The sequence below is a fragment of the Tigriopus californicus genome, chromosome 7 (assembly GCF_007210705.1).
Source record: "Tigriopus californicus strain San Diego chromosome 7, Tcal_SD_v2.1, whole genome shotgun sequence".
Lineage (NCBI taxonomy): Eukaryota > Metazoa > Arthropoda > Copepoda > Harpacticoida > Harpacticidae > Tigriopus > Tigriopus californicus.
Genome location: NC_081446.1, coordinates 9,691,078 through 9,716,225, shown reverse-complemented (window position 1 = coordinate 9,716,225; position 25,148 = coordinate 9,691,078). Strand labels below are relative to the sequence as shown.

At 42.9% G+C, this 25,148-nt stretch overlaps 2 protein-coding genes and 1 long non-coding RNA gene across 7 annotated transcripts; 1 reads left to right on the top strand and 2 right to left on the bottom strand.

Moving 5' to 3' along the window:
* Nucleotides 1-945: 945 nt before the first annotated feature.
* LOC131884091 (transcription factor GATA-4-like) lies at nucleotides 946-9,249 on the bottom strand. Of its 4 annotated transcripts, XM_059231735.1 has the most exons (5): nucleotides 9,038-9,249; nucleotides 2,417-2,989; nucleotides 2,109-2,281; nucleotides 1,653-1,911; nucleotides 946-1,583 (listed from the first exon to the last, which is right to left on the bottom strand). In XM_059231735.1, exons 2-5 carry the CDS (start codon nucleotides 2,976-2,978, stop codon nucleotides 1,033-1,035), a joined length of 1,545 nt encoding a protein of 514 aa, XP_059087718.1. In that variant the 5' UTR covers nucleotides 2,979-2,989; nucleotides 9,038-9,249; the 3' UTR covers nucleotides 946-1,032. The 4 variants fall into 4 exon arrangements, with proteins under 4 accessions (XP_059087718.1, XP_059087715.1, XP_059087717.1 ...); XM_059231732.1 differs by lacking the exon at nucleotides 9,038-9,249 and having other exon boundaries at nucleotides 2,417-3,093; XM_059231734.1 differs by lacking the exon at nucleotides 9,038-9,249 and having other exon boundaries at nucleotides 946-1,568; nucleotides 2,417-3,074.
* LOC131884095 (uncharacterized) lies at nucleotides 9,095-15,716 on the top strand. 2 transcript variants are annotated; one of them, XR_009373682.1, is made up of 5 exons: nucleotides 9,095-9,615; nucleotides 10,999-11,117; nucleotides 12,141-12,622; nucleotides 14,274-15,474; nucleotides 15,593-15,716. It is a non-coding gene; the product is annotated as an uncharacterized LOC131884095 (long non-coding RNA). The 2 variants fall into 2 exon arrangements; XR_009373681.1 differs by having other exon boundaries at nucleotides 15,565-15,705.
* On the bottom strand, nucleotides 13,028-21,231 carry LOC131884087 (protein eyes shut-like). The gene is made up of 16 exons (XM_059231726.1): nucleotides 20,966-21,231; nucleotides 20,729-20,877; nucleotides 19,743-19,856; nucleotides 19,071-19,208; nucleotides 18,770-18,886; nucleotides 18,511-18,685; nucleotides 16,901-18,450; nucleotides 16,499-16,836; nucleotides 16,087-16,384; nucleotides 15,763-16,011; nucleotides 15,261-15,681; nucleotides 15,027-15,193; nucleotides 14,555-14,962; nucleotides 14,087-14,476; nucleotides 13,874-14,019; nucleotides 13,028-13,763 (listed from the first exon to the last, which is right to left on the bottom strand). The coding sequence occupies exons 1-16, from the start codon at nucleotides 21,103-21,105 to the stop codon at nucleotides 13,332-13,334; spliced, it is 5,232 nt and encodes a 1,743-aa protein (XP_059087709.1). The 5' UTR covers nucleotides 21,106-21,231; the 3' UTR covers nucleotides 13,028-13,331.
* Between the last annotated feature and the right edge of the window lie 3,917 nt (nucleotides 21,232-25,148).

The following is a 25,148-nucleotide window of genomic DNA, read 5'->3' as shown; positions in this document are numbered from 1 at the left end:
CCCGATTTTCTCGCCCCACCAAACGTGTTATATTAGCAATGCTCATTAAGCATCACCTCCGGAATTTCGGGCAAAGACAGAGGGTCCGACTGAGAATCAATCGTCCTCGTTCACAGCACCCTATGAAACACATCTTCATCAAAGCTCAAAACACATTCCTTGACCTCCTATTCTCTTCAAGTGAATAACACCTTTATCTTGGCTAACTACTTTCTTGACTTGGCAACTGACGATACGTTTTCTAAGGTCAAGAAAACCTAGTATTCGCTTGGAGCGCAAAATGGCCATCACAAACATTTTAGATTTACCAACGGCTTTTGCAGCCAATTCAAACATATGATAATAAATGGAACGAACATAAAAAGGCAAACTCTTGTAGCAGGCTCATATGCAATGAAATGGCACATCCGACTACCTATTGTCAGGGGAGGCGACAAAAACCTCAAAGCCGCCGATATTGCGTACTTACCCTCACCGACGAAAGTGGCGACGGAAATGGCGGAGAAACGAACGGTGGAATGCTCCAGCGCCGATCGGCACAAGTTCACACAACGGACGTAACAGTACAGAATGCGCGGCCGGACCCTCTGTGGGTGTTGTTGGGCTAAAAGTGAACCTACTGAGGGAACTTGAGATTCTTGCAGCTCGAGTAGCAGCACCTTTAGAATGTGTCAATTGAAGATCTGAGTGATGGCAATTTCGGATTTCAAATGGCGAGAGAGAATGTGAGCAATGCAGCCAACGCTAGAGCGATGACTCTCAATTATCTTGGAGACCCTGCGAGCCAGCCCCCGAACGGAGAGAAAAATGTCTTACTTAGCCCCCCATCTCTTCCCCCCCCCTCTCTTGTCCCTCTCGTAGCAGAAGGACGAGGAGAGGTGGAAAGTGCATATATTCATTCTATGGAGAGAAATCGAGTATTTGAACGGACATTTCGAGATGAGTTTTCCTCGAGGAGGTTTTATTTTTCACCTAAATTGTTTGTTTGCACGGATATGCGTTAAGATACTGGCCAGAGACATTTAATCTGTCTCAACTTGACGGAAGATGGAGCTTGGAAGTAATGGAATGCTCAGAAGTATGGTAAGGGTTCAGACTGGTTCCAACGACTGCTGCTGCCGCAGCGGCCGTGGCTGCACTCGAGCCGTACGGATATGAGTCTCTAAAGTAGCCGTGAAGCGATGCCGCAGTGGAACCCGTCGAAACCGCAGAGCCCCCGGTGGATGATGGTGCTGGTGTCAGCGGTGGTAGATGTGGAATGTTATGATTGAATGACGCAGAGTGACAAACCGAGGATGACGAGGGATCGAAAAGCATTGACGAAGGACCCGATTTGTGGGAGAGTGCACTGTTGTGGGACAAGTTCATGTTACTTTGAAGCAGTGCCGAACTGGGATGGGAATAGAGCGATGAAGAGCCGGTGGGATCGTTATTTTGTCCCATGGAGTCTGATGGTTCACATTTAACCGGCTCGGAGGACGATTTCTGATCACTTTTGAAGTTGTTGCAGTTGCTGAAGTTTAGGCTTCGATCATGCTCGGATGGAATCTTATCCAGAGCCTTTCGATCTGGAAACAAGGTTACTGTACATTGATGTCAAGTATAAGGCGAGACTTCATACAAGATAGGTCCTATGACCAACTCAGGCTCACCAGCTTTAGAATCCTCTTTATTAGATGCGGACTTGATGGGGTTCTTCGGCTTTCGCTTTCGCGTCTGTATTCCGTCCTTTCTCATGGCCAAAGGACGGTTCACGCCGTGTAGTTTAAAGTAAAGGCCACAGGCGTTGCACACGGGCTCTCCGTCATTGTTTCGTCGCCATAACGTAGTTGTAGTGGTTCCACAGTTTGTACAACATAGTCCCATCCTTCTGGAGGATGCTTGGAACATGGAGCACTGAAACGTCGGGGACTACATACATTAAGTGCTTACGTAAGTGAGTTTGAATTGAAGGAAAATGTGGCCTTGTTCTTGACACAAACTTAAGAACAAATGATGAGAGAAAATAGGGTTATACCAGTACACAATAAGTCAGTGTTCAACTCTGGGCCTAAGCAGACACCTCAAAGGAAAGTTCAAATAACATTAATTCGTAGAACGGCTCTTACCAATCTCCGTGATGGTTTGACAAGGGGTCGGTTCATCCCATTCATCCTATGATAAAGGCCACATGCATTGCACAGATAGTGGCCAGTGCCATCTCGCCGCCATAAAGGGGTTGACATGGCTCCGCAATTCACGCATTCGCGACCTTCCCCAAAATAGTCTCCCATAGATGGATCTACAAATATGGCAATCGCACGATGAATGCAATTGGCTGATTAACTCATTCACTTGGAACAACCTCACATGCACACCCACTCATTGGACGGACGTGGTCATACTGTGCGTGTATGACACTGGAAGTAAAACCTACCATAAGTCACTCCGGCTCTCTGCAGACTTTGAAAGCTGGCCATGGTAGTGTAGCTATTCCAATTCATCATGTTCTGAGCGTAGGCAGCGTAAGGATTGAGGGCAGCCGTAACGGCTGAGGCTCCGTGTGCCCCTAAATAAGGCGATTCACGGGCCATGGCAAAGCTTCCGGCGGCGGCGGCAGCCGCTCCGTAACTAAACCGGTGATGATAAGACTCTGACGAATCATTCTGTTGTAAAGTGTTCGAGCTCCAAGAGGCACTTGGGGGCGTGGATGAGGCGTGGTGAGTTGAGGGCGACGTGGTGGGAGGCGTCGGAGGGGCTTCCGAAGATTCCACATTGTTCGCTGGCGACGACATGCCATACGTTGGATGTGATCGAACCCCATCGCTCAAATTCGCTGTGGATCCATGACCCGCGATATACATGGCCACGGACGAATGTGTGGGTTGAACAAAGGAGGTCCCATCATGGACATGATGACCGTAGGGAAATCCCACCGAAGATGATGAGGCTGCAGAGAGGGTGTTGGCTCCTCCATTGTAATTGCCCTCCTGCATCATTAGTCCTGGAACTGAGATGAGAACCATGTAAACGTCAAAGCTAAGTCATTGTCAGTTGGCCCAAGAACAGCCAGTCAAGTTCTTTTCAATCCCACGACCTCGATTTTCGTAGGTTAAACAAACATCTGGCCTGACAGAGCTCATTCTTCCTGCATCTCCCAGATTCAGCCCGAGATCATGCCCCTAAAAGTATAAGTCCGGGATGCGCATCCAGATACATTTGTGTCGATCCGAGGGATGGCAATTAATTTATGTTCCTCAACCTACCCAGACATACATAGAGTACCGAGTACGTAGACAGGCAAGAGGATGAAGACGAGGAGGCTTGATTCTTTTCATAAACAGACCCGATTTGGACATTTATCAAATGTGTGGAAAGTCTCGACTGGAACTTTTCCGAGCCAACAACTTCATACTTGATCAAAGCCGAAATTTTTTGCTTACGGTTAGGAAAAAGGTCGGTGGAGAAATTGGAAACCCCGTGTCTGACTTCATTATGGCTTGTGCCAGATAGATGAAGCCTACACTCTGAGGGAAGGCTTTTCGAAGCGGCAGTTTGAAGAGAAACTTCCTCGCCATCACCATTGCGCCAAGTTTCGACTCTTATTCTCTAGTTAATTTGCCTAATGAAGTTGAACCTCGGAAACGCGTGTCATATTTTTCCATCCAACATTCAAATACTGCGAACTTGATATCACTTACTTTCGTTTTACACATACTGTATATTTTGCTATTCAACCAAGGCATTCATGATTATTCAAATTCGCCAATGGCAAATTTGCCATTCAATCTCAAGTCCGTTCCGTAGTTCGCCAAATGATCACAACAAGCTCTCCGTGTGCTCACGTATGAGAGCCCAAAATTGGGTGGGTGTGACACGAGATTTCAAATGAGATCGAGTACACCACGTTGACTTGGTTGAGTGCGTGATGTTCCAGAACAGTTTGACAACACCAGAAAAAATCTTCCTCCAAATGCAGAACTGAGTAAATGAAGAAGAAGACTTTGCCTACTCGGGTTTGACAAATGACCCTGTGCCTGTCGCACTTCAACATCGACCGGAGATGAAATTTTCCGTCTCTCCATTCAAGAAGTACTTGCACTCCCTCATCGCTCAAAACACCATTGCCTGCCTCTACGTAGGGCATGATTTATGTCTAACAAAAGGCCTAGATTCCAATAGCGGATATGGTTTCACGATTCCTGTCAGGGTGGAAAGACTGGTCAAGAAGGTGTTGTGACTATGTATCAACAATGGTTAGATTTCTTGGCCAAAGTGCCAACATTGTGTCTCGTCAGCGTTGTCCGTTGTCACGAAGCCTGGTGTTTCCCAACCTTTGACCTCGTCACACAAATGATGAGGTCTCTTTTCCTCATGTGTCGAGTCGATTTCGGGGGCAAAGGGGTTGTGCATACTTGCATACTTGCTGACTGGCTTGCTGGCTTGGTATTTGGGAAGAAAGTAGCACAAGATGAGGTGATTATCCGCACCTCTGGTAGGCTAAATTCGTCTTGCATCGATGCCGTCAGTGACATATCTCAATTCGGAGGTCGTTGCTCTATGATGCAAAAGACCGACTTTGGTTCTTCACGAACTAGCAAATGGGTGGACACAAGTTTCGTGCATCATCACCTTCAAAAGTGAATGAAGATGATCGTATGAATAGAGTAGAGGGAATTGCTTTGACACATATGGGCATGCATTTTTTATATCTCGTTTTTGTTATACCATATTTTATAGTTTCGTCGATTTTGTTAAATCTTGTTCATTCAATCTGCATTTGTTCATTTTTCATTACTTTAATCAAAGGAAATTACTTGGAGTACCAGCGGTTATTTGATAAGCATATGAATTTGGCATGTGTTTTGGAGTGTTTCATGGAAGCTAAGTAACAACATTCGGTGTGCTTATTTTAAGGTTAAAAAACCTCACACTCATTTTAGTTCAAGAATTCAATTATTCAATGACACATGTTAGAGAATGTCCTGATTTACTTTGTAAACATGGAGAGCGAACACAAACGTAATAACCAAAAGCTAGCAATCAGTAATGCCATTAAAGTACATGTGTTCATTTCAGTCAAAAAAAAAATACTTTTCCCATGTTAGATGGTCGTGAGCCGGTTTCTGACTAGTTGATTTATTGAGCTAAAGCACAGGAAATCAATATGCGAAATTGGATGGACTATGGAGTGTATAAATGGGAGCGAGTACGCGTCAAATGGACATAACATCCCATTAAGTTTGAACAAAGAAACTCGCAAAGGAAATATGGACCTGCCGAATCGTAGTTCAGATGCATTTGGTTTTTTTCCATCTAAACAGCCTCAAAGATCTTTAGTAGGCACTGATAAATTTCATTTCTTCACCAATAATAAGTTCACCAAAAGCAGTGCAGCAATAGCGAAAAAAATCACGGATTTCTAACCGATACAAAGAATGCAATTACTTGTAAGTCGTAAGAGATTTGTTCCTCTCCAAAAGAGTTCATCGGATTTGATACATCATTAATCTGTTTAAAAAAATTGAATTCGGTTTTTATAATAGCTTTTGAAAAAGGAGCTGTAATCCCATTACATCTTAAAATCGTGTAATTGAAAGGATCCCGAAAAAGCAAAAAAAATGCTCATTACTCCTTCAGTACTTCCTCCCATTGTTTTGTGTCTCTCAATAACTGAAGGATGCTGCAATCTTTTGGGGCAATCTTCCCAGAAATTGCCGAATGCCAAAACATTAGAATGACAAACAATAAGAACGATTATCCTGTCATCCTCTGTTTGTGTGTACCTCCATGATCCTTAGTCTTTCACATTTACATGGCTTCATTATTGTATGTGCACGCAGTTCATGTAACAATAAATCTGATCGTAACGAGCAACGCCATTACATTTTTTTGGAACGGTTGAGTAGTGAATTTCTAATTCTCAAAAAATCGTGAAATGTAACCTTTAATTTGTTTGTGGAACGACTTAAGCCCTGATCTAGAGTACAAAACGCGCTCAAACGATAGATTTCTGAGCATTCATCTTATATTTCAACTACCATCATGAACTATGTACAATTAAAGTCATCTTTGATAAAGAACTTCTGTACCAAACCAATCAATTCATGATTCACATATCAGCAGTAGTTCATTGATTGTGTGGAAAGTAGCCATTGTTTTAGAAACCAAATTTGTCAAATCATGTCAGTCCAAGTACGTAAGTGAGCGCGTGAGCGACAGCATTCAAGACCAGAGGGGACCTTAACTAGACAAGCAAGGTTGATGTGGACGACTTGAATTACTCAATTTGCCTTGGCCTTTGTAACATTATTGACTATCAAGGTTCTCTATCTCTTGCCCAGGTCCTGGTGAAAACAAGCTTTTGCTTACACAGAACCTGAGGAATTACATGCTCATGAAACAGTTGTTATGTTTAAATGCAGACCCTAAAACTAGAAGTCGAAAGTACCTTATCACGTTCAAATGTGTTATATGCTTCAGATTTGTTTCATCGTAATTGTAAGCTATCAAAATAAATTCTGATTTGCATAGAAAATCGATATTTTTTATTATTGTTTTTCACAGAACACACAATGTAAGGTTTAAAAAGTCAAAGTTAACACTACCTGAGTCATCATTTTAAAGATTATAGGACATTATGCTTCATTCGTATGTACGGTCAGAAAAGGTTGCAAAATACATTTCGTGACATAAAGTTGTAATAAACTCATAACTATTTGAAACGAAAGCGATTCCGAACTTTTCAGTTTGGCGCCAATGGAATTTCAAGCCAGATAGAGAAATTTCAATTGCTGTGGACTTTTTTGGACATTAAGTAGACCTGCGAGGTGTTTGAGCAAAAATGTAACACTAATACACTTGTAAGCCGTCCAACATTAGTTTTCATATCAACATATTTCATGTTCGAAATGATGTAAATCATTCTGTTCCTATGAAGAGCGGGTAGTCGAAAATTTCGAAATTTAAATAGACTTGAATTTTGTTTTGATCTGAATAGAAGTTTGTTTTGTCTTGACTAGATAACGTTTTCCGTCTGAGACCGGCAAACCTTTACCACGGATTGCAAAATACTCTCCTAGGATCTCTGTGTTTAAAGATCTTGTAAAACGTTTGTTTACATCTTGATATGATAAATTGGCCTAGACTTCCTTTTGAAATTTGCCACCTTCAACCTGATATAAGTAGTAGTGTCTGTCGGATCATCTTTGGTAAGATGAACCAACTTTTCAAGCCTCTTGAGCATTCATTTGATTAACGAAAGAAATATTCGACGATGCATTTCATGAAATGCAGACATTGAAAGTGATTGTCATTCGAAGAAATAAGTTATGTTTGCAACTTAAGAAGCAATCAATATTCATTGTCATTTCGAGCTCTAACCTTGTTATGGTATAGTTTGATATTTCCGTTGAGAATGCAAGTTGGTTGGCCACTCAAAGCCTTGATGCAAAAATGATGTCTCCTTCCATACTGGTAATTCAAGTGGTATATGTTAGATTAGCGAAAGTCTTCCATCAACATGTTTAAGATTGGGATGCTAGTAGCTTTATTCATGGTTTTGACTTATTGATTCCGAAGAACAAAAGAATTACAAAATTGAATTTTACTTACGTTGCACATATAGGTATTGGGGAGCTATTTTAAAGATAGTTCAATGCCATTTTCGCAAGGGTTATTTGTTAAAAGCAATTTAAACTGTTTTCGTTCATATTGGATAAATTCGAACCATAAGATATAAGGAACTAGAATTTTTGCTTATTTTACAGATAACTAGAACCTTTTGTTAAAATCCGAATTGAAGATATTTTTTAATAGCGCCATTTACCATATTACCGGTAACCGTCGAGAAACCTCGAGCATTTTTCATACCTCAGGGTGCTTGAATTTATTAGAAAAACAATTCTTCTGTTCCTTGGTTCTCTGAACCTTATCAAATCCATTTCAAGTAATAGACAGATAGGATATGCTTAAATGAATATTTTGACAATGGTGAAGTTAGCAACTTATATTATGGGTCAAGATATCAACATGCATCTAAATGAGAAGCGTCAATTTCGAAAAAAAGTAAACTAATGTCTAAACAATAATAACTGGGAAGATATGAACAATAACATATTTTAAAGTTGATTTATAGGCTTTGAATGGTTTGAGCAGATACCCTGAAATCATGTTAATGAAGCCTTCGACTGCATGTAGGGATGAAAAGTAAAAATGAACATTTTTTACCGCGATTAAATGAATTCATAAAGCTCCTACTTTCTGAACTTAGAACGTGCATCAAAAAGCGTCACTTTTCATCTGATTTCAAGAGTTACTGTTCTCAACACATTTCAAATTATTTGGTCTTGTAAGTTGTAAAATTCTTCTAAAGGAAGTGAATTCGGGAACACGAAAAGTGCCTTCACATGTTGAATATTATTCATTTTTCAACTAGGTTTCTCCTACAATGATCTCTACAGCTAAGCATAAACTGTTTCCCTCTCATTAGGAAAAGACATAATTCTATAAGCTTATATTGAGCAATTCAACATTGTTTCATTGTTTATTGAGCAAGCATCGAGACGAACTCCCATCCCTTATGATTAAAATGAGCTTTTTAGGGAATTGAGCAACCTTGCAGTGTTACAAAAACAGGCTCGATTTCAGCATATGATTTTCGACAAATTTAGTCTAAAAATACCATTACAAGGAGCTAAATGTTTTCCTCATTTGCTTCAGCTAAGTTGCCATTATAGAAATCAAAGTAAAATCTCGTTCATGACATATAAAGTGAGTAAGTCTCGACCTAACCGATTGGGGTCTAGGCCTACGGTTAAGATGGCATTTTTTAAGCTGATCAAATTAAGTAAGCACATGTTCAGGAAGAGGCTTTGGTCATGAATGGTGAGCTCTGTTCGGTAATTTGAGAATATCTGGTAGAGTGAGTGCCATTTACCACCTCCGCATTCTATCCTGGGTCCGTATTCAAGCGTTTACGCAAAGAATGCAGCAATTATCACAAAGATATTTCAAGGTTGTATAAAGATATGCGATATCTTAAAAGTTGTAAACTTACCCCAAGAAAGGCGATATTCCTATCTGTGCATTAGATTTGGGCCAGTCCGCACCAGGCTTCCTTGGAATGAACTACACTCAGCACCGTACCAAAGCAACGTGCACTAATCACTCGGAGAGAGACAAAACTGGGGAAAATTCTCAAGACACTCGGGGTTGATAGTGCTCGAGATATCACCCGAAACCCACCGAGCGCCCAAAGCAAAGCAAAGCCACAGAGAAATAGAGCCAGCCAGTCAGTCAGGCCTCAACCTAACGATCTAGCCTCAACCGGTGCAAAAAAGAGTTACCCTCCGCCTGCGGCTCCAGTCGGCCTCTTCTGGCTCGTCTTCCTTTGGCGGCGCTCGCATTCCCGTTCCCTCTCCGTCTCCCCCGCCTCCAGTCTTCTCCGTCTCCGCCAGTCTCCCTCTTTTCCTAAGCCGGCATCGTGCAATGAGAGGGAGAAAAAGGGGGCGATCGCCACTTGAGAGAGCTTTTACTGGCGGCAAATCTGTAGCTCCTCCCCTCCGCTCGTTGTGAGGCTCGATTTTTCACGATCTCTCGGCAGAGAAAGAATTCGCTGCTTGCGAGTCGACCGGGGTGAGTGGACAATGAACTTAGAAGACATTGGAGAGACTGCAGCCAGTCCTAGCACAAATACCTGTTCCTCCGCCTTCCCTCGCTAGTTGGAAAAGGCGCTGGATAATGGGGGGGACCGTACAAAAACCCTCGAGTTCAGACGGTTTTTTCCTGCTCTTTCCCAATCCCTCGTATGTATGCTGGACTCCTAATGTCTAAAAGCCAATCTCTTTTACAAAGATAAGCCTGGTTGATGTCTTAATATAGGCGGGGAGAGCCAATGATCGTCTGCCGGCTTGAGGGACAGTTGTTGCTCGTTGCTGAGATGGAATAGGGGAATATAAAGATATCAGGCACAGGTCCGTTTGTCCGACCGTCGGTTGGTTGGTTGGTTGGTTCGTTCGTTGGCTGGCTGGATATTTACTCCCAATCCTCGAGACTTCCATTTTCAAAATGACACCACTCAACTCGATTTGGTCATCCCTACTTTCGTTTTGTTAGTCTTAATAGGGTCTCAAAATGGAAGTTGCTCCATCCCGAGTTAGGGGCCTGGTCATTGGATTCGTTCACTTTTAGTTCAGTTCTGAAGTTCCCCCTCGAGCGAAGAAGGGGAGCGGAGTCCAACGAAGCGCAAAATTGCACTGATTGCAGTCACCCTGAGATCTATGGTGGGGCAATTAGGCCCACGCGATAGCTGCAGAATAGCTGCGATTTTTGTTAGCTATTATCAACATGTCTCCACGTCGATGAAGTGTCAAATTAGCCCAAGGAGGCGTAGTGCCCACGATACACCAATATCGTAGGAAGGCTCGCTTCTTTCGTCCATGTTCATAGTTTCTCAGCGATGAACTTGAAGCTCCCAATTCGGGAATTGAGTCGGCTTCCTGATAAGATAATGAACACTCCGTCCTCGTCTTCTCGAGCAATGCCTTTGTATTTCAGGTTCAAATAATTTACAATCTTAAAAGCAATGCAGTACTGGGAACAAACAAGAATGCTCTATTCTAAATCCATTAATTACAAGGAAGACAATCTGAAGCAATGAAGATGGCTTGAAACAATGAAAAGTTTTATCCGATCCCGAGCCTTATCTTCTGTTCACTATAAGGGTCTTGGCAAAGAGCAATTGGCATCCAGATAGACTCAGAATTTGCAATCAACGAATATGCTCCGTATCAATATCAGAGGAGTAAGTGAGCCCACTGGTTCTCGATGAAAATTACACACAGTCATATGGATTTTAGAGGTCTGGACAAATAGAGGGTCTCCTCCCTCATTGAGAGATAAACACACCGATACTCAGTTCGTACTACACCCAGTCTCTCTTGGCCTGTCTAGCTTGCGTTTGTGTGCAAAACCACCCAAAAACTTATCGCGTTCAATGGTATTATCTTTTGGCTATAGGAAATGTACATGGAGGACCACGTTGGTTTTGCGATTGCAAATGGACTGGAAATGAACACCACCTTGATGAGCCTGAGACATGGATGGACTTGTTCCAGTTAGACCTGAGACGAATATAGGTAGGCACAAAAAACGTTCAACATCAATGAAAGATATGTTGCTCATCAAAACATGTATAGGTCTGGTTCTTAAATTGTTTTCATTTGAATCTAAATTGAGTTTATGATCAAGACCACTTAAATTTTCTTGACGTCTTTAGTCGTTAAGGGTTCTTTTTTGCTGTTTGTGCAAGCAAGCTTAATCAAAACCATAGAGTCATTATGCTGATAATGGTGTCCACCTTGTTCTGTGGTAGTTAGTAATAATGGAAGGAGTAGTGGTAGTAGTACAAAAAGCTGGGGACTGAAGGAAAAAGGCGAGAGAGCGAGAGGGTAAAAAGCCTTCCTTGCGTATTCCGAGAGCAAGATTTAATCTTCATAGATTTGGCCATTTTCGAGTTCAAACAATAGCAACAACAACCACTAACAACTCACTCAATCCGTTCTCCGATGAAGGCACTCATTTAGCCTTATTCATCTGCGGGTGCAAACTACTCGGAAGTTTTTGATTCATACCTCAGGCTTTGGCAATGATGGATGAATGCGTTTTTTGGGCGTTCATTTTTCGGCTTGGACCCTGACATCCATGAGATCAGTTAAGGCGACGTTTTACTGGGCGTTATAAGCCGACAGATTGACGCCAAATGTAAAACTATGACCACTGGCCATCGACCATCACCCAATGCCTTAGTATACGGTTAGACGACCATCCTAGAACCATTGGCGCTCTTCTCAACCTTTGACAAGAACAGTCACTCTGCAAGGATGGCTCGCCGAGTCGAGAACTGTCTAGAACTCTCAACCCAGAGTTTCGAAATCATTTACATTGTAGCGGCCGAATGTGTTTTACGGTCTACATAAAAGCAAAACACTACCATCAGCTTGATCCCACAACAATCACTTAGGTCAATGAATAGTCACTTAGCTCGTTCTAGTGCTTTAAAAGTACCATCTTTGTACAACCACCCTGATTCTGCGTGCAGTGCTCGCCAGCACCCAACAGTCTAACGAAGGGCTCTTATCTAAATTGCTCCTGTTCCGCAGATATTATATCGAATGGAGAGAATTAGGCTCAAGCTTTCCATTATGAGTGACTCGGTCCGACCACAATCGAAGCAGCCTCACCATCACCAATATACTACTGGAGTTCGGAGTTCCTAGTTCTGATAATGAGACTGACTTGTAACGAGTTCCAAAGATATGTCCAGAGCCCAAAGAAACCACGTTATCGTCATGAGGGCCAATGTTCACCAATAGTTGCGCGGGCTCAATTTTTCCCTCAAATGCGAAAATGGCAAAAGTACACAACATGCAATATGTACGTGGCGAGGTTCAACCTGGATCTGAAACGGCTCTTTTTTAACATGGAGTCTCCAAATCATCCACTCTGTCGCGAAGAATCCACACACACCTCAGCTGCCCTCCCCACCACCGAGACCGTGGTTTTCTTTCCGAAGCCAAAGATCTTCTGTGATCATTTGCACGGACTTCTCGTTCTTTGGAGGCATCGAAAGGTGATGGTTTAGGTGGGTCCTTGAGTAACTGTCAGGCTCAAAATTGACAGAGGTCCGACAACCCTGATGGGTCGAGTGATCATAAACTAAGTAGTGCTAATGACCAGGAGAAAAGGAAGACACTCAAAAGGAGCTCAAAATTTTGCCCTGCACTTTATCTAGTATGGGCTGGCACCACCATCCGGAGAAAAACAACTTTCAATATAAATTGGAAAGATTTCCCTATAAGATCATGAATGAAGGAACGAAAGAGCGAACGAGTGAACGATCAAACTTGAGTGTACGTATCGTGAGGACTAGATAATGCTTGGGCCTGGATGGCTGGTGATATGTTATTATTCGTGTTTTATTCAGGTTCTTGGAAGCATTTTGATTTCTATCGACCTGGTGGTTTTGAATCCCCTTGTTTTCTGATGAGGGGGGGGGNGGGGGGAGGTTGGCTCCTTTAGTGGTGTTCGAATTAGTTGAAAAGGCGTGACGAAATCATTAAGACAAAACTCGATCGAGTCCCCGTCTCACTGTCTCGTTGTCTCCGCTTGTCTCTGATCCAAGTCAGATAGACTCATTTCAGGTAGGTACACAGGAACTATCGAGATGAGGAGGGGAGTCACTCACTCGCTTTTGCACGCACTCACTCACGCTGGGACTGGTCTGTCTGTACTCGTTGCATGAATTGGTTGGTTATTGGGTGACGAATTGGTTTGATGATGAGACTGCCAGATCAAGATGAGGATGTGCCCGATGTCGAGGAGCACTCGTGGACATTGCCTCCACTCACTTTGTTGTCCGATTGGAGATTGGCTTTCTCACCTTGGATGATGACATCGCGTAAACATCCTTGGAAACGCTCGTCAAACTGGCCACGAGTCAAATCTAAAGTGGGCAGATCAAAGCTCGAACCTCCCAAATAAACCACGGGATCCACATTGAGCTCGGAAAAGCTTCCCGTCACGCGACTCCCGAAGAGCGTTCCGTCCAGACGTAGCTCCAGGTTCTGGTTGGTTCGACTGACCGAGATCGAATGCCAATTGCCATCATTGAGGAGCGGACTTGGGATGGTCAATTCACTCCGAGAAAGCCATCCCAAGTTCCACACCAGATGGAGCATGCCCTCCTTGAGGCCAAAACCCAAATAGTCATCGTTTGACACGTCCTAGAAAGTCCAACGCAATCATTAATGATTAATACGCCACTTGACGATGGAAGAACAAGGGTTTTGTGAGTTGGTACAGATAGGCATCATGTTGGAAGTGCTGGGCTCACCTGACCAATCCAAAGAATCAGTCCATCAGACACATTAGTGTGGATGTCCAAGCTGAGTGATGTCTCATCTTTGAAAGCCTCGCTGCTACCGGTGTCATACGAGAGATACCCATCGCCCAGTAGCTTGGGAACATCCACAGAAATATCTAGCAAGGCAATGGCAATTGTAGCAATTGTCAGGTGAAGTGAATAGATATATTATTATCATCTCACCATTTTGACATTTTTGACCCTCAAAGCCGAAAGGACAATTGCACTTGATCTCGTGATCAATAACTTCACAACTAGCCCCATTTCGGCATCCATCAGAGCCTTCACAGAGCTCGTGAACTTCGCACTCGCGGCCGTGAAATGGTTCTTCGCATTGGCACTCAAACCCTCCACTCTTGTTCTCATTTAGATCGCATGTTCCACGTCGTTGGCATCGCTCCTTCCCACATGCAGTCCCGTCGCAATCATAAACGTCCCACCCATTCCACCCGAAACTGGGCCTCAATGGGTGCCAATGAGTGTTCACCTGGATATTTCTGAGACATCCTTGGTAGGTACTAAGTTGAAAATCCAGCTCACCCAATGGATGACGATAGTCTTCTTTGATGTTTCCTATATTGGGCATTGAAAACATAAGCAGGTACATTTCAGTTTACAATTTAGTATCAAATCTGTTGTAACGGTACCGACCTAGATAGAGAATAGGTACCACATCAAGACTGATGAGGTCCAGATGGAATCGACCGACGGCATTTTGGCCGTTCAATTTCAAGAAAGCGTCTCGACCAGTCCGACCTGCCTCAATCTGGTTCCATTCATTCGTGTTAATACAGCAAAGACTCAATGTCAGCACGTTGCCAAAAGTGCTTCTGGAGCCACCTAGAGACATTGCCAGCACTAGGCTTCCGTTTTGAAGGGACAGAGAAAAGAAGTCTGCGTTGAAAAAGTCCCGCGATTGCCCGAGGAATAATAGCATTCCTTCTGAGGACTCGGGTTTAATTTCCATAGAGAATAAGGACATTTGCCGCAAATTAGTCGTCAAATTAATCCATAGTTGGGAGTATGGACTTCCTAGCCGTGCATCAGACACATCCAGACCTATACAAGAAGGGGATATGTTGAAAAGTAATAAGATTAAACTACCAATTGATGATGGACTTACTCTCCGTGCAATAGTTCCCACTTTTTCCGAAGGGACACTTGCAAAAATATGTTCCATTCAGATGAAGAGAACATTCCGAGTCCTGGGAACATTTATGCTTGCCCGTGGTGCAAAGGCTCGTTTCCTCCTGACATCGAACTCCAAACCATCCATCCGGGCATGAACATCTGCAAAATGATACGTACCGTTCAGTTGAGATGAATAAGTATTTTGACTGGAAATCATGGAACATACGTGAATGAGGCCCCATATCCAATGCAGGTGCCCCCTCTCTGACAAGGCTGAGTCGAGCAAATGTCTTGATGACATTCCTGGATGTTTCGACCATGCACCTTTTTAAGATTAACCATGGAATGGAGTGGAATGAGGGGCAAAACGGAATACGACGATTTCAGGGAAAAATCGAAGATGCAACCCTCGAAACCTCGATGAACCGGGAGATCATGTGGTAAGAAAGTGAAGTTGTGAATCTCGTGGCCGCCCAAAAACACTTTGGAAGTCCCATTTAGAAACTCGTTCGTTCCCGGCGCCTTTCCAGTTATGTTGGGAAATTGATCTACTTGCAGCCAACCTCGTTTTCCATAGCGGCCAAAGCGAACGGAATGCATGACGTAGCGGTAATCGATAGGTTGAGATGTGAAAATTCTTCGAGGGCCTTTAAAAGAGAAATAAACAATAAACATTCATAACTAACGAACAACCTTGTTCAAGGGCTTGATTTGGATCATGTCATTACCCGAGCCTAGATCCCAGGTGAGAAGGATATGTCCCTTTACATAACTCACTGCCATGTAATCAGTTCCATATCCATTGATTCCGTGTTGTCCCAGAAAGAATAGCAGAGCAATTTGGTCCGAATTTGGAGCTACAAAATGGAATTGAGCCTCAAAAGAAAGGCTCACGTCTTGTGAATTGATGCCATAAGCCAAATACGAGGAGTAGCCTCCAACCGAGGTCGTGAAAGAAGGTTGCGTGATATTGAAGCCTGAAAGGAGAAGGTCCAGCCCCATCTTGAGAGTGAAAATCAGACTTTGCTTCCATCGAATGTTCAAGCCCTTACTCTTTTCACAGAGTGCTCCAATAGTTCCCGCTGGGCACAAGCAAATGAATCCAGGACCAACTTTGCTCCCTAGACAAGTGCCTCCTGATTGGCAGGGGTTTGTGTCGCAAACCAACCGTTCGCACAGAGGCCCAGCAAAACCAGGCGGACAATTGCAAAACCAAGATCCACTCGAGTCGTGTTGCGTGCAAATGGCTCCATTTTTGCAAGGTTTCAGCGCACAGACAGCAGACTGACACTCCACAATGTCTCGACCCGATGAGGCTTCTTGGTAAAATTCTATTGCAAGTCCATTAATCTGCAGAAGAACCAGGCATAAAATGGACGGAACGACGGGCGGTCTTTAGACACAGTCTGCTTTGCTCGGCGTGCGAGTAATATCGGCAAATTTAGTTAAAGAGTTGGATTATACCCGTAGCTGCTTCATGCATCCTTGGAAGCCATGGAAGTAAACGTCCTCTTCGACCCCATGGGTCTTGGACATTTGCCCAAAATAGATTATGTTGGGCTGATTGGGCGTTGGGGATCCCAATTCTTGCTCCCCTCTCATTGTATGGGTGTCATTCAATTTGATCTCTGTCACACAATTGTCGTCCAAGATGGATAAAGTCAGATCCAAGTTCTGCACATAACCAGTGTCCACTCGTTGAGTTGGTTCGGAAAACAAGATGTGCTGAGGGCCACAATTCACTCGGAGATGCAGGATTCCTTCATGGATATAAGCGACCACTTTAACTTGGCCACCTTGCTCTGAAAACAGAAAAGGAGAATAACAAGATTTGCTTGTAATATATTAGTCATGAGGTTTGTTTACCCGTAGTGTAAAATATCACTCCAACAGGGCTAGACGATTGGAAGCTCAACCGAAGAGAAAAAGGTGCCTCTGACAAGCTAATATTTTTGTCCAACTCGTGAACAAGGAGTGAGTGTCCGAGGAATCCAGGAGTGTCCACGTGAAGTTCCTCCTCACATTGAGCACCTCGATATCTTAAGGCACAGTGACAATGAGCCCCTTGTAACGTGCTTAGGCAGACTCCGCCATTTTTGCAAACCAAGCTTTCACATTGGATTCCTGCCAGATTGTCCACTGAGAGAGATCCGCCTTGATCGACATGATTGTCGGTCGAAATGTCAGGCCGAATACTTGTTCCACTTCCTTCGACCTCGTCATCACTGGAGGCAATAATGTCACCCCCCTGTGGGATGTCCATTTCCAAATCAGGTTTGGCATCCGTAGTGGTTGAAGTGGATGTGGTGCTTAGAGCCGAAGTGGTTCCTTCAGTAGTATCTTCAGTAATCATTGCCGAAGTGGTTCCTTCAGTAGTATCTTCAGTAATCATTGCCGAGATGGTTCCTTCAGTAGCATTTTCGGTGGCAATTGCCAAAGTGGTTCCTTCAGTGGTATCTTTAGTGACAATTGCCACAGTCCATTGTTGAGCGCTCTCCGTTACTGTTGAATCCTCTTGGACATCATTCTCTGTTGATTGATCCGGAACACGTTCTTGCTCCAGTTTGCTCGAATCGGGTGTGGTGATATCTAGTTCCTCTACAGCTCCAGAAGTGGTAGAAGTTTGCTCAAAAGTCACGGGAATGGTGACACTGGAGGTTGGTGTGGGCATTGGCGTGGAGACCACATCCAAGGAAACCTGACTAATCACTGTTACAGGGATGGTGGACGTGACCGTGGGTTGGATGACAATGGTTCCCACATCTAGACCCCGTTCCTCCTTTTCATATCCAGGTGAAGTGGCGATTATGAAATCATCACCGGCCAAGAAACTTTTCGTGGATATTTCGGAACTCGAAGGTTCATAAATGAACACCGATGTCGCGGGGGGTACATTCGTTGCGTTGTAAACGATGGTGCTGGTTGGGAAGTCAGGTAAAATAGGCGTGACTGAGAAATCAGAATCGATGTCCATCTCCATGTGAGGTTCAAGACTGGATATTGGTTGAAGTGATGGATCCAATTCTGGAACAGTCTGATCTAAGCGATCAACTTGGATTGATCCAATTGCATTATCATCCCCATCTTCTTCAACAGGTCGGTTAGTGGTAGTTTCTGCGGTGGACGATGTGTCAGTGGAGGTCTGATCCTCGATATATTCATAGTCCAGGTCGAGATTCAAGGAACTTTGTGTGGTGGTATCAATTGTTGTTCTGGTTGAGAAGGTGGTAGTGGTTGTGTCATCCCCGTCATTCAAATGACTTGGATCGGTTCCCAAGAACACGGAAAGATCAAATGACGAGCATTCATCCGAGTCATCGTCCAACGTGCATTGGCATGTTTTGCCTTTGAATTCTTCAGGACACGAACAACCAAAGTCGTCGACACCATCCAGACATTCCCCACCGTTGATACATCTGTTTTTAGAAAGCATGAAAGTCAATGAGATGTACATTTGGAACGCTTGGCGGACTTACTTTGGGAAAGGTGGAAGGGCACAATCATCATATTTATATTGGCAACGAGGTCCGTGGAAATCAGGCACGCAATAACATTGAAAGGAATCGTCCACTAAGAAGCACAGGGCGTCATTTTCACATGGATTGGAATCGCACTTCTCAAGTTCCACTTCGCAGTTTGTACCCGCAAACCCTGCTCATTAATAAAGGTGTTTCCCATGATTAGATGTGCACCCTTAGCCAAACTTTGACTTGAGTTTAGAGAGGACAAACTTACCAAAAGGGCATGAGCAAATGTAAAAGCCTGGCATGTTCATACACATTCCTCCATTGAGACAGGGGCTGGTTGTTGTGCATTCATCAATGTCCTCCTCACAATGGCTGCCAGACCATCCTGAAAGATTACAGGTTGACTTTCATGAAATGCCTTTGATGATTCTCTCGCTTTGTAAAAGTAATGTCCATGATAAGTCTTCATTTGCTCCATTTTTAGTTAAATGGCATTAAAAATAGCTCGTCCATCATGAGACTGCACACCTTGTTGATCCATCCAATTGTTGGCCACAAACAACCTTTACCTGAAACGCATTCGCATGAGAAATCTGTGCCCCATCCATCAACGCACAATCCGCCATTTTGACATTTTTTGTCCTCGGTGTTATTGCTCCAAGGGGAACTGGCGTTGCACACGGACACATCAATCTCGCAATTCAGGCCTGCAAGGACGATGAATTGGTGGTAAGTGAGAAGGCCAGCTATGTATTCGTTGGTGTACCTGATTGCGTGTTCATTCTCATATCTCCATGCAACTTTCTCCCGAAAATGCAGGCCTTTTTGCCAGTCATTATTTGCAACATGCACTTAACTGCACGGCAACGAATGGGAAAGTTCTTGACGGGAGCTCTTTCTCTACGTAACGCAAATGAACTTAGGGATAGACGAAAAGAATATAGCAACTATTTCAACTACTTTGGTAATAGTGTCGTGCACAGAAATACATATTGCAAAAAAATATGTAGATGTGATTGAAGAATAGCTTTGAATTTTTCCAAAATGATATCACCTTTGACGAACGAAAGCAGGTAAGCAGGGCAAGTTTAGATAAAATCAAACATTGGATATCTTCCCACACATTGAAGGGAGAAGATTCTAGCCGTGTTCTTCTTGTCTCTAAGACCGGTAGGCTAGACTATTGGTACTAAGGAATGGCCTCTAGCTCACACTTTTTGTTTGCACACGTTACTTCTTACCTCTAAAGCCCAATTGACATTGGCACGTGAACCCATCGACGTTGTCATGGCAAGTTCCATTGTTCAAACATGGCTCAGAAAGACATTCGTCGATATCAATTTCGCAGAGGGAGCCTAAAACACAAGTAATCATGTTGGTTATCTGAAAAGGCTCGGCCTTGAAGGTTGCAAGGAATTTTGTATTGCTCGGTACAGAACCAAGAGAAAGTGCTCGTCCGTCATTTGTTAATTGACTGCGGTCTGAGGAAGACTCTCAGGGTCTGAAACAATCAAAGCAGTCCCTTGAACGGTTTGACCCATTTTACTCATTCTAGGGAAACTGTGCATGAATACTCCCTCCCAAACGGAAACCGTTTGCCGGCTTGTCATTCTACGTTTTAGATTTGAAAACTCATAATGTGGAGGACTCTTGTCTTCATGGTTCCAAGAGACTCGAACTATTAACCGAGTTTACAACTCTCCTGCTGGTTGGAGTTTCTCAGCTCAGCTCATGATAAGTTTCTCCCCCTTTCTTCGTAGGAGATTGCTGCAAAAATCACACGCAATGCTTACTCACAGTTACTCTCTGGCCTATATTGATCAACCAAAGTCCAGCTTCCTTTAATGTACCAACAAACAACAATACCACGCGCGGCTAGCACCATTAAAACTACTAGAGCTCCTCTTCCCGCTCAGAGCTCGGAACTCTACCGTTTTTGAGGGGAATTATCACGACAAACTTGGATGAAGGGGACAACCGACCAACATGTCCAAGGTACAAGTACTCGTGTACATTCTGATCATGAATGGTTGTGGTCTTTAGAGCCTGAGCATGCTTGCTCGCTTGGTCTTGTTCAATGCACCGTGATTGAATGACAGGCCAGAATCAACCAATGTGACACCTCTTTCGATTGCACAACCAAAGACGATCAATCATTACCTAACAAAAAGCCCAGCACGGAAGCATACTTGGAAAAGGACAGATATGAAAGACTTTGAAGCATTACCACTGAAGCCTGAGGGGCATGTGCAATTGAAACTGGCCACCAAATCCAAACATGTGGCACCATTCTGACAAGGGCTGTTCCAACACTCGTTCCAATCTGTAGCGCAATTGATCCCGGTGTAGCCGTCTTCACAGTAGCAATGATAAGGCCTAATGAGATGAATATTATAGCGGATTGAATATGTTACGACAGATTGATTGACTCGTCAATAGTATCTAACTACGGCTTAACGGCTACCTTGGACCCGTGCCGTTGACCACACATATCCCATGTTCACAAGGGTTCTTCTTGCATGGGTTCTCTGGCGGGTCAGTGGTTTCTCCGTGGGCCAATGACAAGCACATTAGCAAATCAATCAAGGTCTTAAGAGGGACCATGTTGGATCACAACAGTGTCAACGTGCCATTCCTGAAGAGTTGGCGGGATCTTGGGCACCGCTCAGTTTATTGTGGAACCGATCAGCTGTTCCGCGAGCTCATGTCAAACTTGACACACACACATGGCCTTTCACTTTCAAATACCGATCTGCAACTAAATTAATCTTGCCCTCGTTGTTCACTTTCTTTCCGTGGTCCCTCCCGCTTAGAGCACCTTCTCGTCCATCGTCCCACTTTTTGAGGTCATCACGAAAGGAGGGAGAGGAACATGGTGGCACACTATTGTGGCTCCGCAACGCCAGGTTCGAGGCCGAACGAGGTACAATGAAAGGGACGGGGAGAATGAAGAGCAGAAGACGACGTCTTCGTTCGCCACATGGCCAACTAACCAACCTACCTACCTACCAACCAACTAACCAACACCACGAGGATGGCTCCACAAAATCAAATGTAAAGGACAACGTGATAAAGGGAAAACAGAGGCAAGAATAAGAGAGAAACGAGGGGGATGTTGGACTATCACTAGACAAGCCACATCGAAGTGTGCCAACATTCAATAGTATTGTGATTTTTGCGAAGATGGTTGAATTTAAAAGCCCTCTTTGTGACATATGCGTCATAATAGTTTTGTGTCGAGTTGCGTTCAAAAAGTACCGAAAACTTGGTTGAATTGAAAATTGTTTGGTTTAGGTGAAAAACCTTTGAATAGCAACCACTCGATCCTGTAATGATGGCTAAACTTCATAGATTACAAAATGTCAAACCATTTTTGAAGAACTGAAAACGTTTGTTTAGTGTCTTTTGATCTGGAGAGTCCTCTTTCGAAAATCCTGATCTAAATGGTACGAAGATGTATTAAAAAAAGGCGATTCTCTTTATTTGGGCCTCCATTATAGCCCTTTATTGTACATGTCGTCTGCTTTAAAAGGGAAGGACGTGGCCCGATCAGTCTTGAGGCCAGGTGTGTTTCACTGTGGTTCCATGTGGCTCCTTCTCCTTCTTCTCGTCGAATGGAAAATGCAGTCCCATGTTCCAACCACGGTTGGACGACCAAAGATTGGTTGCCATGACAACCTGAGCTATTCCGAGAGGAGAAGTCGACCAAACATCTTGCGAAGACGGCAAATGCTTAGGGATAGATGTTTCTGCGAGCCTATGTGGACGTCCAGGTTGCCCATGGATTTCCGACGTCCATGCGGCTCGAATCACGAGAGGGCAACCTACTTTTACTCTGGGTGTTTTTCATGACTTTGCAGCACGAGAGCTAACTTAACGACAAAGATTTTATTTGAAGTTTTCTCTCATTTTTTTTCAATTTTCCCGAACTTCCTGGTCAATATGATTTATTCAAGAACATGCTTGTGTCTTGGAAAGTTGAATCGTTGGCTAATGTGCCGAAAGTTATTTGTGGATATTCACACACGATTAAGGCTTCATCCATAATCGATTCAGATCCTCATTTTAAATGGCTTCCGACTTGACGTTACGATTAACTAATACATTTCTTATATTTTTTCAAATGCTGGAGAGCAGCACATACATTTTCCAGCCATAGGCATTTTGACCAACATCAAAGTAGTTCCATAACTTAATCAAGCTGAAACTTTGTGAGCTACACGGATAACGTCTTCAGGGGCAAGTTTTGGGCCGGCTTTAACCTTTTTATGGGCTTTAAGAACGTCAAGCCATTTTTTACGCAAAGCAATTGGTCAACGATTGTCCTAGCGTTATTGGGTTTAATGCTTTTAGCTTTAAGGATATTTATAGAAATATGGCTAGCTAACTTTATCTGCTCATTGGACATGGACATTTATGCAAATTTAGGAGGAATAAAATATCTGGCCAAAACATACTCTTTCCAAGGGAGCAAGCGAACGGAACTGACATTGACCTTCACGTCAAGTTATGTGGAAAAGATTCTTTTTCAGCGATTAACGAACAACACCATTTTAGTCATTCTCCGACCAAATCCCTTGCAATGATTCCGTGTTTGAAAGAGAGGGTTATTTTGCTATTTTACAAAATGCTATTTGAAAGGCCACCTCAAAAAAGAGCATTGAAAGCCACGAGAATCAATGGCTCCTTATAGCTCCTTCTGTACGGTACCCACAGTTCAAACCTTGCTTTAGATCCACAACGGTGAAATCCTGATTGTCAGTCTTCGATAACGACTGGCCGTGGGAATACCTAAACTACGCCTTCTGCAATCATGCTCCAATGACAGTGAATCTAGGTTGGTTCATTTTGAAAGCATTCCATAAACCAACTCAATATTATCAGGGTCATTCCCATGACAAATAAAATAGTGTTTGAAACCCAAGTGAAATGATGGCTCTCAGTTGTATGTTGGAAGTATGGATTTGAAGAGGCCCTGGCAAGATTGACGACACCCAGGTGTCCGCGTATTGTGAGAGAATCTGAAAGGGCCTAGGTCTTTTCTTTGTACCGATTTTAAGATGATCTTTTTCTGCAATGTTCTAGCCTATTCTCTGGTTAGCGGTTACAGAAGGGTTGGCCATGTTAAGTGCAAAAAATTCTCAACCACATTGTGCCCAACATGGCAGAGGTAGAAGAAAGGTATGTTCCGATTACATATCTATGAATGCAGTTTATTACATTTTCTGGAACAACGGATTACAAATGTCGAGAATCATATTTAGAAATGTGACCACTTCTGGCTTAACATTTGCTAGTGAATTAATGATTCCTAATATGAGAGTCGATTTTTTTGCAAGAATTAAAGTAGAACGAAGAAACGACGATCTTAAATCCTAGTTCTGACTTATTTACCAATAAACTGAATAAACTGCCTTCTCCACTGCATAGCAAATGTTCGTAATCGGTACATTATTTTTCCCTGAAGCACGTCTTACTACTATAAATATAGCCAAATTTCAAATAATTTTAACCATTTAAACTCTTTCATTGATCGTGAATAATACAATGGAAATACAAGGTCAAACAGAAGATGCCAATAATTGAATGAATGAAGTGCTTTAGTTAGGCCTCGGTTCTTCGGTCGATTGCCTTAAAACCCTGGGTTCACCTTTTGTGGGCGCATATTTTCAAAAATGCCATTTACAGCCAATTCATGGCCTCTTTTATGTTTTGATGAGGAAAAAAGAAACGGATTTTTTTTGTAAATATATTTTTTATCTGACAAAGCTTCGTTTTTTCCTGAATAAAATAATAAGATTAAAGTTTTCATTAAACTTAAACTCATAACTTCAGCTGAACCTTGATCTGTTTTGAAAAATGCTCTTTTGTGTCGTGCTTAATTTGACAAAAGTGTTCCGTTTTTAGGGAAAATATCCTTTCACAAGAGCTTAGTTGCCATGGCTTGGCTAGAAAACCTCTCTAGGTCGGCCCAGTTCAGTTTGCTCATTACGCATATTTGAAAGAATGAAATAATGGTCTTCTAAAAACAGTTTCTGCACGGCAAAATTAGAGGGCAACCATGTTATTAAAAGTTAAAGAAATATCATGCCTTTTTGGGAAACATTCAACCATTATTATTGAATTAAGTTCTAAAAAAAAAAGTAAGAACAGTAATTTTAGTAGCTAAGCATGGAATATTCAAGTATAATTGACACAGAGATAAAAAGTCACCGGGCAAGTAGAGATCAATGAGAATGTGTTGTTTCAGGTAGGCAAATGCAGTGGTGTTTGTTCAAAATCAAGAAAATTTTATTCAGTATTACCAAGCCATCCGTCGTATTTTCTTATTTAGTATTTTGTTGATATGAACCGTAGCTAAGATGAAATAGAAATCTGTTAGGTGATGGACATTTCTGCCATTCCTACATCGATTATTTTTCTTGAAATTAAGGTCAAGCATTGTAACTGTTTGCGATGTCTCGGGGTATCTAATTATTAGAAAAAGAATTTGAACCAAGAGAACATTGTCCTTCCTTAATTTGTACTAGTTCTCCCTTATTTTAAAGCGAGTTGGTCAAGAGCTACCATTGAATAATTTTAGTTAGAGCCAAGATTGGCGAAGGGAGTACTCCAGTAAGTAGAAAGAAAAACATTTCACTTTTAGA

Excerpts from the sequence above, each read along its gene's own strand:
- LOC131884091 (XM_059231732.1), bottom strand. The coding sequence starts at position 3,005 with ATGGTTCTCATCTCAGTTCCAGGACTAATGATGCAGGAGGGCAATTAC. Across the intron at positions 2,282-2,416 it reads GAGAGCCGGAGTGACTTATG|ATCCATCTATGGGAGACTAT; the intron begins GTAGGTTTTACT and ends CCATATTTGTAG. Across the intron at positions 1,584-1,652 it reads TAAAGAGGATTCTAAAGCTG|TAACCTTGTTTCCAGATCGA; the intron begins GTGAGCCTGAGT and ends ATCAATGTACAG.
- LOC131884087 (XM_059231726.1), bottom strand. The coding sequence starts at position 21,105 with ATGGTCCCTCTTAAGACCTTGATTGATTTGCTAATGTGCTTGTCATTG. Across the intron at positions 18,887-19,070 it reads CTCATGCGAATGCGTTTCAG|GATGGTCTGGCAGCCATTGT; the intron begins GTAAAGGTTGTT and ends GTAATCTTTCAG. Across the intron at positions 16,012-16,086 it reads TGGAGCACTCTGTGAAAAGA|GCTTCAATATCACGCAACCT; the intron begins GTAAGGGCTTGA and ends TTCTCCTTTCAG.